Here is a 14,886-nt window from a genome sequence, read left to right on the forward strand (position 1 = left end):
GGGTGGTTCTATCAGTAGAGACAGATGGACGGTGTCTTCACATTTAGGCTGAGTGTTCGAGTAGAAACGTAAAACCACCGTTCACGTTTTGCTACGTCGTCTCTTGTATTCGGACGCTAAGATCTTTTCATCACATAGGCACAAGATTCTGATGAGATGAAATTCATACGAGAAAACCCTCGTTATTGACGGCTGCGTGGTAAAAGGAATTGCGGGGTCTTACATAAGTTGGTTAGTTACCTGTGGGGTTTCTCCGAGGTCATGCTTCCTTAGGGTTGATCTGTGGAGGAGTGCCGGGAGCTCTTCAAGATGGACGAGAGGCTAAGAAAAAGGGAAGATACATACTATATCCGCGTGGGTGAGAAAGGAGGAATGATGAAATCTCTATTTGTTTGTCATGCTTCTGATGCACTGAGGGAAGATAAAGAATCGCCAGTTTGGCTGTACGTGTACGTCTTCTGGTTTCATCGCTTTTCCTGTTGCTCTCAGGTGACGAAGAGGACTATTCTTGTTTAAAGACATGTGGATTTGTTTCTTTCGAGCATCTCATGCAGTCCAGATGTCTCGTCAAGTGTAAATGCATGCAGGTAAGGCATTCCCCCAGGTGTTGTGACTCCAGCAACAACGAAGAAAGATCGATGCAGCTTTGCTCCTAACTAATCAAGTCTTCTTCGTTTTTTTTTTTCTCCTCTCATTTCGAATTCTCTCGAAACACGGGCACCTAGTCAATCCTCTTGTTCCCCCGACTACGTATATGCAGTAATATGTGTTTCCTCGTTGTAGTCCTAAATAGGAGTATGCGCCATTCATGTGTAAGGAGAGGTGAGAAAATGGCTGGCGGGTTGATCAAGAAATCCAGTATTCATTGACGCAGCATCACTAGCGGTGATCAGATGCCGTCCCCGGAGTCCAATACAGAAGAAGATTGTGAGAGACTACACTTTCACGTCCTTATCTCTTGTTAGATGAGTTTCAACGTAGCCATACTTTTTCAATACGACAACTAAAGTAGAGGGACACTTCAGCTAGGGTCATAAAAGACACTGGTCGCCCCGACATACAAGGACAGACACGTGATATGTAGTGCTATGGGTTTCCGGGGTGTAGTCGTAAACAGCTATATGGATCATTATCATTCGTATGTCGAGAACCTATTCAAGAGAAAAGACGAAAGGTACACAGAGAAGGTAAGTGAGGAGTATGGGTGATGTTTGTTGAAGAGACCGGTGCAGAAAAAAGAGGTGTAGTTTTGATTTCTTTCTTCACGGTGTTCTAAATTCCTTTTATCGCAGGAGGTGTTGGAATCGAAGTGCTTCCCGAATTGCCCGGAGGCCACTCAAGCTGCTTTGAAGGAGGCCGCCAACGACGCTTGTGATGAAGAGCAGAAGAGGAAGAAGAAGAAATTTTAGGCGGTTTGTGTTGATGTGGTAGTGGACACATGTGACTTGAGTGAGAAAGAAAATCTCCTCAGTGGGAGAAAAGCTAGATCTCTATCGTGTGACACAGTGGATTCTGTAGAAAAGCGTAACAGAAACAAGAAACAGGAAACCCGAACTTGAACAATGAGAGAGACATGAATACATTCATAACTGCTCATTCTTTGCATGTAAGTACCAGAATTCCAAGGAAAAGACATTGTGAGAACGAATGGAATGGCTTCAGTGCATTAAGAAGGCGGAGAATCGCAGATAACGGCAGCGGTGGAAGAAAGTACGGGGAGGGAACACACGTCATTTAAGGAGGTGGACTGCCAAGAACTCAGAAGGATTTGGGCGAAACGGTACGCGTGAGAAGGGACGGAATCTGAAAGTACTGGAGCGTGATGGACACGACGCCAGCAAGTAGCCAAGTTGAGATTGAAGAAGAAAGTCGACTTTTTGGCTTGAAGTGAAGAGTTATGTCGGCGGAAAACTGACAGGGGGGAGGAAGATATAGCGGCCTACAAGTTCAAGCTGTTAATCATGTACTATGCGAATCTGAAACTTCCGTGTCTTGTGCATCTGTGCACAAATCATTCTACTGTCCAAGCGGCGAACACTCGCTCGCGTCCTTTCCTTTCGTTCATATGTATGATCATGTTTCTGTACACGATAGCCAAGTGCACATCTGGTGTTCCTTTCAAGAGAAAAGCAGTTCCGCATACAATATTGAATGCACACCACCTGTTGTGCGTCGGTTCGAGGGAGGCGTCGAACCTGTTCTCGCCAGTATATATTGTTTTCAGTACCTACTGTAATACCGATTATTCCAGGGGCCGCTGCCAGTCGGGACAGCTATTTCCGCTCCGGGATATTACGAGACGTGTACCCTCTGCGAGTCGAGCTGCGCGACTCGAAGCTACTCTTTGCTTGTCTTGCCATTCGCCAGTCCCTATGCCTCGGGGAGCACAACACGTTTCCAGGGATGTCGATCAGCCATGAGATTGTACGTCCTTGGCGAGGTGCGACGCTGTTTCAGATGTCCACCGCTTGACCGTGTTGTGCTGGTATGCCTGTGTGAAGACAAGCGTCGCTTAGTCGACGCTCACATCCGGAAGGCCATTGAAGTTTGTTGAGGCTGCTATTGTGGTCTCTTCTTAACCGCGCCACCAACCGCTCACACGGTACGAGGTGCACCTCTCTCCCGTGTAAAACGTACTCTATCGAAACCGGTGCTTGCTAAAAATGACCAGGTGGTTTAGTACAGCCGCGCGCTTGAGCCAAAGTGCTAGGGACCTCTGTCGACATGGGGAGGCCTTTCCCCTACTAACACTATTTGGGCTAAAGAGACTGGCGGTGTGCCAAGTGCTTAAGCTCCTCGTGGTAAAGGGCACGAAGCGTCTGCTAGCTGAAATGACGAAATGGTCGGAAGAGGAGGGGTGCGTGTCACAGGCTAGTTCACTGTTGTTGCCAGCGTCGAGCTGCAAGAGACCGTTGTGACTTAGGATGGAGTCTACTGGCAGCGTTGCATCTCGACACTCAGTGAAATTGTTCAGTCTGTTACTCGGACCAGCCGTCGGGCGGCTGACCATGCGTTGCGTTGCCAAGCGCAGGTATGGAAGTCGGTCCCGGCAACTAGACCTCGGCTGTTCGCTGACCGGCAGCCGTGTCTGTCGAGGGTAAGGGCTCGGGGTCTCTGAACGCCAGTTTAGCTGTTTTGATCTGCGCGTGGAGGGAACAAAAGGTGAATGAGGGCAGTATCGAAGAGAGCCTGAAACTCCCCTTACTATAAGGGTCACACGTGAGAGTGATGCTTGGCCGGAAAAGTATCGGTGTAGTCCCAGATTGTCTTTGGCGGTGGTTCTCTCTGTAACTGTTTCTTAAACACCCTGTGTACCACGAAAGGCGCCTCTTCTCGAAATCTGTATTCGCGCCTTAGTTGCATTGATATATTGTTGTGTGGTGGATGCGGAATGTTGCGGAAGCCGCTCGCCCGCACGCTTCACTTGCGACACCCAGGCAAGAGCAACTATATTTGGGCGTTCAGGATGCCCCGATAACCTGGGGCATCAACGCCTAGACAGGTCCTGACAACCCGGCAACTGCTGTGTCCGCCTATGAGCAGGACTGGTTTTCGCCTGGCACCGGGAGGGTGTTCGCTACCACACAAAAGAGGTGACTCTTTACTGTGAGCACTCCTCCGCATCCGGTGATCATTGGAGCATTCGCTTCACGGGAAGTCAACAAGCAGGCATTGACAAACACACAACCAAGCCAGGGTCCAAGAAACACACAAATACCTGAATTCTGGACAGCGCCCTGGCATCTCTCACCGATACATACGACAGCCCAGTGGAACTATCGCAGGGGTACCGAGTACGTGGCGTAGTTTTACTCAGCCTCGTAACGGATATGACACGCACGTACGTGCTTTCAAAGGGAGTAGCATGCGGGAGGTATGCTTCCACTATATAGTGTCTCATACAACTCTTGGATTCAAATGGGCAATAGGCTAGCACGAAGAAGTGGCAAACTACAGCGGCAGAATGCTTACCTGGGTCGGAGAAGGCTGCCTACCCAGACAGAGTTCGCCAGACCAACAAGTATGCAGCGGACACGCAGTATCCGCTTTGTCGTTATAGATGGCCACTTTGCGATGTTTTTGACGGCTTTGAATTGTCAACGCTGTCTGCTGATGCTCGCGTGTCGCTCGACGCCGAGATGGCGACGCGTACCGCCGCGGCTTCAGACTAGTTTTGCGAAAAGTCTATTCAGCATGCTAGGGTACGAGAGCTCTCGGTATTAGGGCTCTCAGCCTGGTCCCAAGAGGGTAGGTAGATCACAGCCCGGAGAAGATTGTCAAGTCCGTTGTACCCAATGCTGCATAGGCCAGGAAGTAAATCTTTTAGCTGGCTTTCACCTGTTGGTTGGCTCCGCTTCTCCGTCAGAGGACGAGCAGAGGCCTTGAGGACCTTGGGAAAGGTGAGAGCCGGTACCCGTGTATTTCTTTAGCCTTGAGTGCTCTCGACACTTCCTCTCCTGGCGAAGACGGACGCTTCATTGTTTTTTCATTGTTGTTCGCTCAAAATGGACGCGACTTACTTGCGTGTGTGACCCGCGTGCTGCAAGCAAAGAGAAGCGACTCAGGAGCGGTTCATACCCGATGCAAAACAAGAGGACATCGTCCGGCTGAGAAGTGTCCAGTCTGGAGACAACGAAGGGGGCCCGCTGTATCTTCGCTGACAGGCTACCCCACGACTCCGAGAAATGACCAGCGGGCGGAACTAGAGCTCGTAGTGTCAGCAAACCAAATCTCATGACAAAAGTCAGTTTGTTGCATGCTGCGAGTCTGCGTGAAGCTCATTTTCTCGAAACGGCTACTTACTTCCAACACATGGCCGATAGCTTCTTCGCCTTGCTGGCCGAGCATGGTGGTCAGGGCGAGTGCAGTTCCCAAGCCCTGGTCAAGAAGAAGGCGCAGGTTCGTCAAAGTTTCTGTCATCACTACGGCGGCAGCCGAGAAGGGCATTGTTTCGGAGTATTACGGTGATCTGCACAACGTCCCTGTGCGGGTCCGGATGCGTTCTCATGATGGACGCGCCTAGAGATGTGGGTATTTTTCAAGAACCAGCGAGCCGACTTAAATATAAGCTAGGGAGAACGTCCAAAGACAGGCAAATTCTGTCTACCCGCTCGTCATTTTTGCCGACGTTCTACATGCAGCATGTCAAGCTGTACGCGACTGAGCACCGAGCACTCACCGGGTCGTGCACACTAGCAACCATAGGATCGCAGCTCGTTACCTCGGTCTTTTCACAGCCTGGACAGCCAGATCTTTTTCTTCCGACGCCGGGAGCTACAGGAGCTTCCACCTTTGCCAGGGAGCGAAACACAGCTAGCGGTATTACCTCCGGGCACGTGCCCGACTTGGTTCGCGCTTCATGGTCCCTGTAAGGAGTGACTGCGTATACTGTGCTTCAGCTTGCGCTGGAAATCTGCAGTTACCAGTTTATCTACAGAAACTGGACAGGCACTACGGCGCTCTCCTTCCTCGACGGCACCTGGTCTACCCTCTACGGTCTTTCGTGGATATCCTGTCGTGTGTGAGCCCGAGAACGGAAGCGGCTCTGTTGGGATAGGCTTTTACTGTACCTTGGCAATTTGTTCCCCTCTTTCTGCTTGGGATGGGCTTTTACTGTACCTTGGCAATTTGTTCCCCTCTTTCTGCTTGGGCCTCCATAGCGTGGACCGCCTGCAGGGAGAATTCCCATGTGGCAAACCCTTCGATCTGACGTAGCCCCTGCAGTGAAAAAGAGGACACGTCAGCCGGCGTCGAGCTCCGGTGCTCTTGGCGAGATGCTGGTGGCCGGTGCGCCTGTTAGCCTAATCTGATGTCTTCTTTCTTCAGTGACTGTTTCTGCGAGGCTCGCATCGAGCCCCCGTTTCTTTCTCTTTGGTTCCGCTTTGGACTCCTCCCGGTCGTTCACGGGTCGAATGCCTGCCCTGCCTCCTCGGCGCGGAGTGCTGACTTGGCGCGCACGGCATCCCTCGCACCCGTGTTCTTACTTACCTCTTCATTTGGTGTCTTTGGCTCCTTGCATTCGCATATGGCGTTGTTCATGTTTTTGCCCGGAATAACGAGGGTGTGGTGGAAAATCCAGAAATCCCTTGTTTCCGTCAACACCAGTCCGCAGTTATCATCGTCATCTTCCCCGAGTGCTGAAGAAGATTGTGAGTAGCGATCGCGAATGGCATCTCCTTTAAGGGCGTAGCTTGTAGTGACACACAGCGAGTTCACCATTGAAACAAAGTGGGCCCGGCATTGTTTATCCTTCTCGTGGTTATTCAAGTACGGTCTGAGCCAGTGACACAAGCACGTGGGCAACAGAGGGGGGAGCCTTAGTAAATGTGTAGCCAGGCTGCCGTAATAGCAGTTGCATCTCGCCTTGTCTGTGTCGGGGAGAGTTTGGAGGCGCCCCTGTCAAGACAGCCGCCTCTCCGTACCAGGATTGCTGGCAAAAAGTAGGCTGATGCAGACACGAACTCAAGCAGTTGCTCGTCACAGCTTCTCCGCATGCCATACATACCTGATCCTTGAGTGCACACTCAGAAGTAGCCTACGTTCTTCGAAGACACAGGAAACCATGATATCTCTGCGAAGCCCGCCCAGGATTTGTCCAGGTAGGCGCCGTCACTCATGCGTGGGATGAAAGCCCGGTTGGCCGGGCCGCAAACTCTTTATAGGAAACACGTGTGATCTGGGCGGGGCAGCGCAAGTGAGCTAAAGCCTAAACCCTAAGGGGGCGAGGACTCACGGTCTTTCCTTCCATTTGTCCGCGGCATTTTCTGGGACGCAGCAAGTCATTCCCTCTGAGGCACAGTTGACTGTCGGTTTCTCCATCCCGGGAGGCGGCGGCAGTTCTTGTTTTTGCTGGCCTAGAACCGGCAACTGCAGGTGCTTCATTCCGCGGTTGCGGAAGAACCCCGAAGCGTACAGTTGCTGGCCTGCATCTAGCAATTGCTGTAGAGGGAAAGCTTGCATGAGTGCATTGCCAGCTTGCATGAGCCCCTGAGTTGTTTGAAGTAGCGAACCCGCTGTCGTGGCTACCGGGGTAGTGATTGTCGGGAGGGGGGCCAAGGCTGAGAAGGCTGTTAGTTGGGGCGGAGGGGGGATACCCGCCGCTACAGGTGGGACAGTTGCAGGCAAGAAGCCCGAGGGGGCTTGGGCTCCAACGATCGTTGCTTGAGCTTGAGGAATGGTGTAGCCGGGTGGCATCGCACTTATCGCCGCTGAAGGCGCATATACTTGCTGCCCGTACAGCCGCCCGCCTGCCGAGTTCACTGCCGCCGGTCCTACTGGCGGACTTTGCATTACGGGAGCAGGCGGTGGGTGATTAGCAGCCAGAAATCCACCAGGTGCTGTTGTAACTGGAGATACTGTTTGAAACGACGGGCTCTCTCCTGGGGGCGGTGGTAGCCCCATGTTTGTGGTCCCCTGTGGCATACCGTTCGCGATGGGTGCTGGAGCCGTGGGGGTGTAGACAATTGCTTGAGGAACGCCCGCTTGGCTGGTGGCGGGACTATACGCACTCTCTAGGGCCTTCTGATGCATAGCAAGTGAAGGTGAATAAAAGTGTGCAGCGGACATTTCCTCGGCAGGCCTCATTGCTGAATCACCCGGGTCGACAGCAAGCCTCGCCGCGGCAGCAGCACTCGAGGTAGCAGCGACAGCCCCCGTCGCACCACCAGCGCTCCTATTGACAGGATTAGGGCCCAAGCTGCCACTTTTTTCATACCCCGATTGCTGACCTTCTTGCTTCAGCTCATTCGGTCTCTGGCTTTGCGTTGCTTGGACAGCTTGAGACTCGCCACGCCCCGAAGTTACTGACGGAGGCTCAGCCCCACTACCTATGTTGGCAACTCGTGTGGCATTTTCCCCCGCTCCTTGGGGTTCTGCCCCACCAGAGGGTGAAGGCTGACCCGCCAACGTCCCGGATTGGGCTGGGCTAGACTGACCTGTGTCTTTCCGCCCCGCTTGCGATGTTGCCGCCGAAGAGACGGTCTGGGTCTGCTGTTGTCCGTATAGCTGTGCTGCTGAATCGCTGTGGATCTCCCCTGGACCCTGCTCCACTATGGAACAGGTGATGGGTGCAGACACGTAACCTGGGGCAGCGACAACACCCTCGATAGCGGCATACCGGTAGCACAGTCCAACTGCTGGCAGGTACGAGATAAAAGCACACGGAGCAACTGGCTGACGTGGCCCTAGCTTTCGCGGATCTTCAGAGCTTAAGCTTCTCCCGTCTGCAACTTCCGAATCTGTAGAGTCCTGGCTGAAGGTGTTCACAGCCGTATTGGTCGAATTCTCTGAATCTTCGTCGCTGCTGCTGAAGCTCTCATTAGTCACACCCTGGCCTTTCACACGGTCACTCTCAACATAACTGCTTTGAGAATCTACTTGCTCCTCGGTTGCAAGCCTTCTGCTGGCAGCATTTTGGTACTCAGATCCGAACGCAGCCGCAGCGGCCCGGCACGCGGCTTGGCATATACTGAGCGAACTGCGACGGTCCACGACGTTAGCTAAGCCCTTATACCGGACGTTTTCCTGGATACAGTGCTCCTGCACACCGAGGAGAGAAAGTAACTGGTCGAGCGCTGAGGGCATCATAGACACGCTAGAGTTGGACGGAAGTGCAAAGGCCGGGGGAAGTGAAAGAACAGACGGAGAAAGTGACGAGAACGAAGGCGGAACGGACACCGTGGCCAGCCGCCGCACGGATGTAGGGGTCAACTCGGTGCTTACAACGGTTTCGCCCTGAGATTTCATTTCTTCTGTGCTCTCCTTGGCCTGCTCTTGCTCCGCCTTCTCCACCAGGGCCCTCTCGACTGTGTGCTCCTCAGACTCCGGGCCGGGTGGAGGCTGTTGACCCTTCTTCTGTTTTACACCATGGTCCGCTGCCTCTTCACCATCTTGTCGCGTCGCAGTCGTTTCGGTGATGCCCTCAGAATCCTGTGCGTGATCAGGAAGCCCCAGATCTCGCCTCTTACGGTGTTTGGCTTTCCTGTCTGCTCCGTGGTGGCGGCTCTTCTTCAGTTCGTTGGTGTGCTTGTCAGTTTTCGTTGGTCCTGTGGGGTTGTTTGCCGAAAGCTTGGAGTCTTCCTTGTTCGTATCCCCCGCGGGTGTGCGTTGAAATTCAGGCTCGTCGCCTGGTACGCTTGTCCCGCTAGGTTCAGTTTCCTTCGCTGGCCTTTCCTCAGCATTTCGTGCTGTGTCTTCCGATGCCGAGTCGATACCCATAGCTCTCGCACTGTGACTTTCAGGGGCCGTGCCGCGATGCGAAAAACCTCNNAACCTCTAGCGTGGTGCGCCTTTTTCCTGTCGTCCTTCTTTAGGAGATGTCGAGGAGTGCTTACAAAAAGAGTCTCGAGAGCAGAGCTTGCTTTTGAAGTGTGTTCTAGCGGTCCCTCCAAGTCAAAAACTGGAGCGTCGGGAGAAGTATGACTGCCAACGGTGGATGCACCGACTATGGGGCCTCGCGCATAAAGCAGATGAACCGCATCCGGGGTTGTCGTACCTTTGTCTGGTGTGAGGGCTTGTGTGTGCTCCTGAAGACTGTTGAGCACTAACCTCTGTTCTTTCTGTTGGCGCGGCGCTGCTTGTTGTTGCTGCTGCTGCTGCAAAGCGCTTTCTTGCTCCCCCTTGCCCATCGGCTGCTGTCCCTGGTGATCTGAAGGCTGCACTCCTCTCTCTTGTTGCTGTATACCTTGGACTTTCTGCTCTGACTGCTGGGATCCGTGCTGTACTGCAGGATGCGACTGCCCGGCTAGATACTGTTGCTGTCGTAGGAATTGTTCTTGAATGTGTCTCTGCTGATGCTGTTGGGCTAATTGCTTCTGAGACATTTGTTGCTGAATGGCCTGTTGCTGCATCACCTGCTGTGGGTTGAGTTGCGGTCGTGGATGTTGGGACAGTTGAGCTTCCAGTAGCTGTGCCTGCTTTAGAAGCATCTCCTCATGTCCGTGTCCTTGCTGGCCTGTACGTTGTGTCTGTTCACCGGCCTGGTGCATCGCAGAGCTCTCGTGCGACGGCTGCTCTCCCTGGTTTTGACGGGAAGATGCTGAGCGCTCTTGCAGTATGGAAAGTTGCTCCCTCTGCAGATCCGCCAAAAACTGCTGTTCGCGCTGCTGCCGCTGTAAGGCTGCCTTCATGCTCGCTTCTCGCTCTTCTTGAGCTGCTAGCTGCTGCTGATCTGCGTCCCTATACATGGAGGCCCGCTGGTACATCTCCATGATTCGCCGCTGGAGCGGCTGAAAGAACGGAAACTGTCGAAGACCAAGAATGCCTCGGCTTTGGTTCTTTACGAAATTCACCGCGCTGTCAAAGCCCAGATTCAACACGCTCGATAGTGCTTCCATTGCGTCAATTTGTTCCTTGGTAAGCAGGGACCGAAGATCAATTATCTCCTGTGGAAGATCTAAAGCGCCCTCGACTGCCTTACCGCCCGCCTCTGCTACAGCTGCAGAGAGGTTCGGTTGTGTTTCGGCCGGTTTCTTCGGGGTCTTCTTCTCTTGGCTGGCTCGTGGACTGCCGCTAGGCGGAGGCGAGAATAAGCCCATGCCTTCCAGTAGCTCTGTGTTCTTGCTTATACTGGGGTTCCCCTCTTTCTGAGCTGCTTCGATCGTCGGCTTGAGTCTCGGGGTGCCAGCAGCCGCTGCGTGATTCAGCGTGTCAGTTGCTTCTTCCAAGCTGTTCACAAACTGCGCAAGAGTGTCATTCGGGTGTGATCTGCGGTAAGCGGCGAAGTCTAGAAGTGCCTTGGTTGCGACTTCGCTGCCAGCGTACAGCTTTTCATTCAGGGCCTGGAGGCCGTAAAGGAATGAAGCTGTTTGCTGAGCTGCCGGATTAACCACTCCGGTAATAGCAGCCCGAAGAGTGTTGTCTACAAGTGAGGTCGCCTGGTTAAGAGTAGACCCAACTGCCGTATTGACCGTTTCCGCTAACACATCTGGAGTTGGGGGCGCTGCGGCCAGGAAAGCATTTAGTGGTACGGGGGGCGAGGGTGAAGGAGCACCTCCGAAGTGCACAGGATAGTTTGGAGAAAACTGGGAATTTCCTGGCATGTAGGAATAGTAATCAGCGTTGGTAGGAGGTCGCTGTTGCGCCCGTGGATTCAGGGGGGCGCTGGGGACTGCGTAGGGAGGGGGAGCGGGACCGTAGATGGAAGGCATGCCAACCGGGACATTTGTGGCAGGAGGGTACGAGTGCGGGAACTGTGGACTAGGAGTTGCGGATGAAGACGGTGGACCAGAAGTGTAGGGGTCAGAGGGCGTAGAATAAGAATACTGGGCGCGTGGCGGGGGATTCGCTGCTGCTGCAGCAGACACTACTTGTTCCCTGGAAGGTGCTATTGATGTGCCTGCCGCGGGAGGATAGTAATACGGAGATGACGACAAAGAGGCCGGCGGTGAGAAAGGGTGATTTTGCGCGTAGGGCGAAGGGGGGACGGAGACCTGGAAAGATGTCGGAGCAGAGGAAGAGGGAGGGGCCGGTGGGGGACGCTGAATAGGAGGCGGGGAGGAAAAATGTGTTTCAGGTGAAGGAGTGGGACGTGCTGTTGGAGTAGGCGCCTGCTGCGGCGGAGAGCTCTGAGGTGGCTGGGGTGTACTTCGTGGCCGTTCACGCATGGCAGCAGTGCCTGCACTTTGTGTTTCGCCTGTGAGAAACATGTCTTTAGGTGATGCGGGCGAGGCTGCAGGCATGCCTCCCTCATGGCGCTTCTGTTCACTGGTTGGTCCGCTGCTGTCAGTACGATTTCTGGGGGAGGAAGATGACGCCACAAAACTGCGAGGCTGAGGTGCAGAGGTGGCTCTCATGATCTCGGCGAGTAGAAGCCCGTGCATCTCAGGCGGGAGCTGGCGAGCGGTGTCGATGAAAGCCTGCCGATGTTGAGGTTGCAACAAAGCTACGGCCTCGAGAGGCACGCCCAGTGAATTTGACGATGAAGGTGAGGAGGCAACCGCTGCTTGCAACTGCGGAGGAAGAGGAGGTTGCGGCTCCCCTGGGGTAGGAATGGGTTTCTGATATGTCCGATCTCCCTGCGCACCGCCCCTTCGCTGCTCAACAACTCCGTTTCTTTGTAAATTCCTGGTAGACTCTTTCGCTGACGCCTTCAGCTGTGTCGGTGTTTCCTCGTTTTTCGTTTCTTGTTGACTCTCTGTAGTAATGCTGTGATTCTGCCCTTGGGGCGCTTCCACAGAAGCGGGTGATGCCCTTACTTCTGTTACGCTGGCACTGCTGTGCTCCGGGAGATCCGACTCCTCTCTAAACTGCTGATTGTCCTGAGGAGAAAAGTTGGAAAGCATTTGCCTCTCCTCGGCTTGACCTGTGCCTCGTCCGTTTACCCCATACAGACTTATGTTTGCAGTTTGTCCTGCCATGCCTGCTTCATTGCCAAGGGTGGCTGCGTCGGAACGTGGACTGCGCCCTGTGACTGACCCTGCATTGCCGCCTAGAGGGCCAGTGGAGGCAACAGCTTGAGTAGAATGACGAGGCAGCACTGGCGATGCCATGCCACTCACAGCAACAGCGGCGGAACAACAGAGGACCAGCACGCAAATGCATTGACGGGGTGTTTTCACTGGACAGCCCAAAGCGCGACGTGGCGATGAAGGTTCTCTGGAGGAAGACGCCCACTTCCAGCCTGCGGACTGGTCCCTCGGGGGCCCGGCTGCAAGGTTAGGGGAGACAGGCCCCATATTGCTTCTGTAGAGGTCGCTGTTCTGAGCCTTGGCGACGTACTTTGCAGGCAGGGCGGTACTACGAGAGGGCAGCGTCAACACAAGCACGCGGACCTGCAATCCAGCGTGACGGCCGTCATTCGGTTACAAAGGATTACGAAAAGAGTTTCCGAAGCGCCTAGATCACCTGATTCACGACTCAACAGCACTAAGCTGTCGGGAACTGGAAAAAAGCAGGGATCGGTGACAAAGAATAACTCTGAACAACAAACCAAGCTTTTCACACTTTCTAACGTCTTGAAAAGGAACTACCTTACAATAGACGGAGTTCAAGATGGCTCTTCGAGCCTTGTGAACGTAGAAAAGTAGGTAAAAAATCAGTGAAACACTACTTTCTCGGGAACCTGGCTTCTGCGGGCACTTGGCCAGGGACTACGGAGTAACCTTGGTTTGTCATTGAAGACCTGTGGTCACTAAAAAGTGGTAAGATCTGTCGTAAACGAGCACTTTGTATTCTGCCAAAATACATTCCCTCGTTGTGAGTCCGCAGGCAAGGGTGGGTTCAACTGCGCTAAAGTAGCTCGCGGGAGTCACGCGTTCCCTGGGGGTGAGCAGTTGGACAAAAATTGGGGGAGGCTTTACGTAACTCCTGCTCTCTCGGATCGTTATCCCCTTTTTCGAGAATTTTTCAGGAGGTACCGGAGCCCGGTGCGGGTGGTGCTGCAGATCATCATCACTATTCTGTAAGCACAATGAAGAAAGGACAAAAATGGCCGAAGGGAGAGGCGCCATAGAGTAAAAAGCCCGTTCCGCTGTTCCCTATCTTTTCGGGGGCCTACGTAGACAAAGACTGTGGTGCCACAGTGCTCGTCCTACTGCAATGGTGTTGCGTCAGCCGTGTTTTTGAACGTGTTCCCGCACTGCGGTCTCCTACCCTCTGTCAAATGCCGTACCCGTACGGGCTGGGAGCGACTACTGAGATGACCTTACAAAATCCAGTCCAGCTCAGTGACTCGCAAGGAAGGCCGCCCACTGCGGCTACCACGTAAACCGCAGAAGGAGAGAACTGCCCTGATTTTGTCGTAAGTGCGGTGAAGCAAAGGCCGCCGCTGGACGGGCTGTACGCTGCAGTCCGGTACCTTTCTGCATCGAGGAACGTGAGCTTGGTGTCTGGCAGGGCTGCGGGCCGAAAAAAAAAGGACGAAGGGTACGACACAGTGCAGGCACACTAGCTTGGGAAACCGGGCGTTTCGCGGCGCTGGGAGGGCTATTGGGTCTCGATTACTTGTTTGTGTGCTGACAGTCATGTCCCGGTAAAGATGCAAGCCAGCCGTGAGCTGGCGTTGACCGGCGCGGTGAACCAATAGCGAAGTTACCCGAACTGACGTTGGAGTCGGAAGGAAAACTATAGGCTCATTGCTGAGTCGCAGGTAGACTTACTACGGTGTGGTCGGCTGCCCGCCGGGTCTTACTCCGAAGCCGTTTAGAGAACCCCAGCGGGTCCTATGAGGACTAGGCAGGCTTGCCTGTAAGATCCTTCTGCAAAAACCAACGGCGGCTCCCCCTCCGCGGAGCCCGGAACAAACTGAACCAGCGGCGTCGAGCGCAGTGTAACTCTTCCCAAAAGTGAGTCCGTCGCTTCTGCTCTTCGGCCCCCGTGTGTCCCGAGCAGAAACCAGTGCCGGGAGGCAGTCCGGAGATGAGGCGAGGACCTACGATCGCGAACTCAATCTGTTGTCCGCAGTAGAGACCTAACTCTACGAAGCTTGGAGAGAGGAGAGCAGCACGGTGCTGCTCAGGGAACTGACCCTGGTGCTACATCCAGAGGCCTGCAGCAGAAACCTCGCCAATTGTTCCGTGCTGAGTAAGGAGGACTGGCCAAAAGTTCAGAGACCATTCACGCGGAAGCAACTGTCGTGAGACTAGCGCACGCAGTTTTCAGTGCTACGGATCCCTCCCCTCAGTGTACTGCGTGATCGCAAGGCCATGTCCAAAGATATGAGTGGAATTATCTCGCCCCTGGCACCAAAAGGATATGGTCTCTGTCGCCGCACTTCCGAGTAGTTCCACCCCCCAGTTTGCCTCGTGCAGGATGAGGTCTCGCGCCTCGGCGCGCCACTCGCCCAAGGCCCATTTTCTGTCAGCCAGAGACAAGTTTTTGGCAGTCGGGGGCGTTGTGAAGGAAATTCACAGTGGCGGCTGCCGCAGTGTTCCTGAGTGTGCTACTCCT

At 53.9% G+C, this 14,886-nt stretch overlaps 2 protein-coding genes across 2 annotated transcripts in view; one reads left to right on the top strand and one right to left on the bottom strand.

The window, feature by feature from the left end:
- CSUI_001117 (translocation protein sec62) overlaps positions 1-3,099 on the top strand; it is an 11,032-nt gene extending 7,933 nt beyond the window's left edge. Inside the window, exons 10-12 of the mRNA XM_068061323.1 lie at positions 490-587; positions 1,293-2,602; positions 3,032-3,099. Coding sequence (XP_067926696.1) covers positions 490-587; positions 1,293-1,409 — 215 coding nt within the window. The 3' untranslated portion in view covers positions 1,410-2,602; positions 3,032-3,099. The remainder of the gene's footprint in view (positions 1-489; positions 588-1,292; positions 2,603-3,031) is intronic.
- A 589-nt stretch (positions 3,100-3,688) lies between these two features.
- Positions 3,689-13,164, bottom strand: CSUI_001118 (uncharacterized protein). The gene is made up of 5 exons (XM_068061324.1): positions 6,734-13,164; positions 5,989-6,274; positions 5,620-5,718; positions 4,804-4,878; positions 3,689-4,540 (listed from the first exon to the last, which is right to left on the bottom strand). Exon 1 carries the CDS (start codon positions 12,672-12,674, stop codon positions 9,009-9,011), a length of 3,666 nt encoding a protein of 1,221 aa, XP_067926697.1. The 5' UTR covers positions 12,675-13,164; the 3' UTR covers positions 3,689-4,540; positions 4,804-4,878; positions 5,620-5,718; positions 5,989-6,274; positions 6,734-9,008.
- Positions 13,165-14,886: the final 1,722 nt, after the last annotated feature.

Source organism: Cystoisospora suis, assembly GCF_002600585.1.
Source record: "Cystoisospora suis strain Wien I chromosome Unknown contig_441, whole genome shotgun sequence".
Lineage (NCBI taxonomy): Eukaryota > Apicomplexa > Conoidasida > Eucoccidiorida > Sarcocystidae > Cystoisospora > Cystoisospora suis.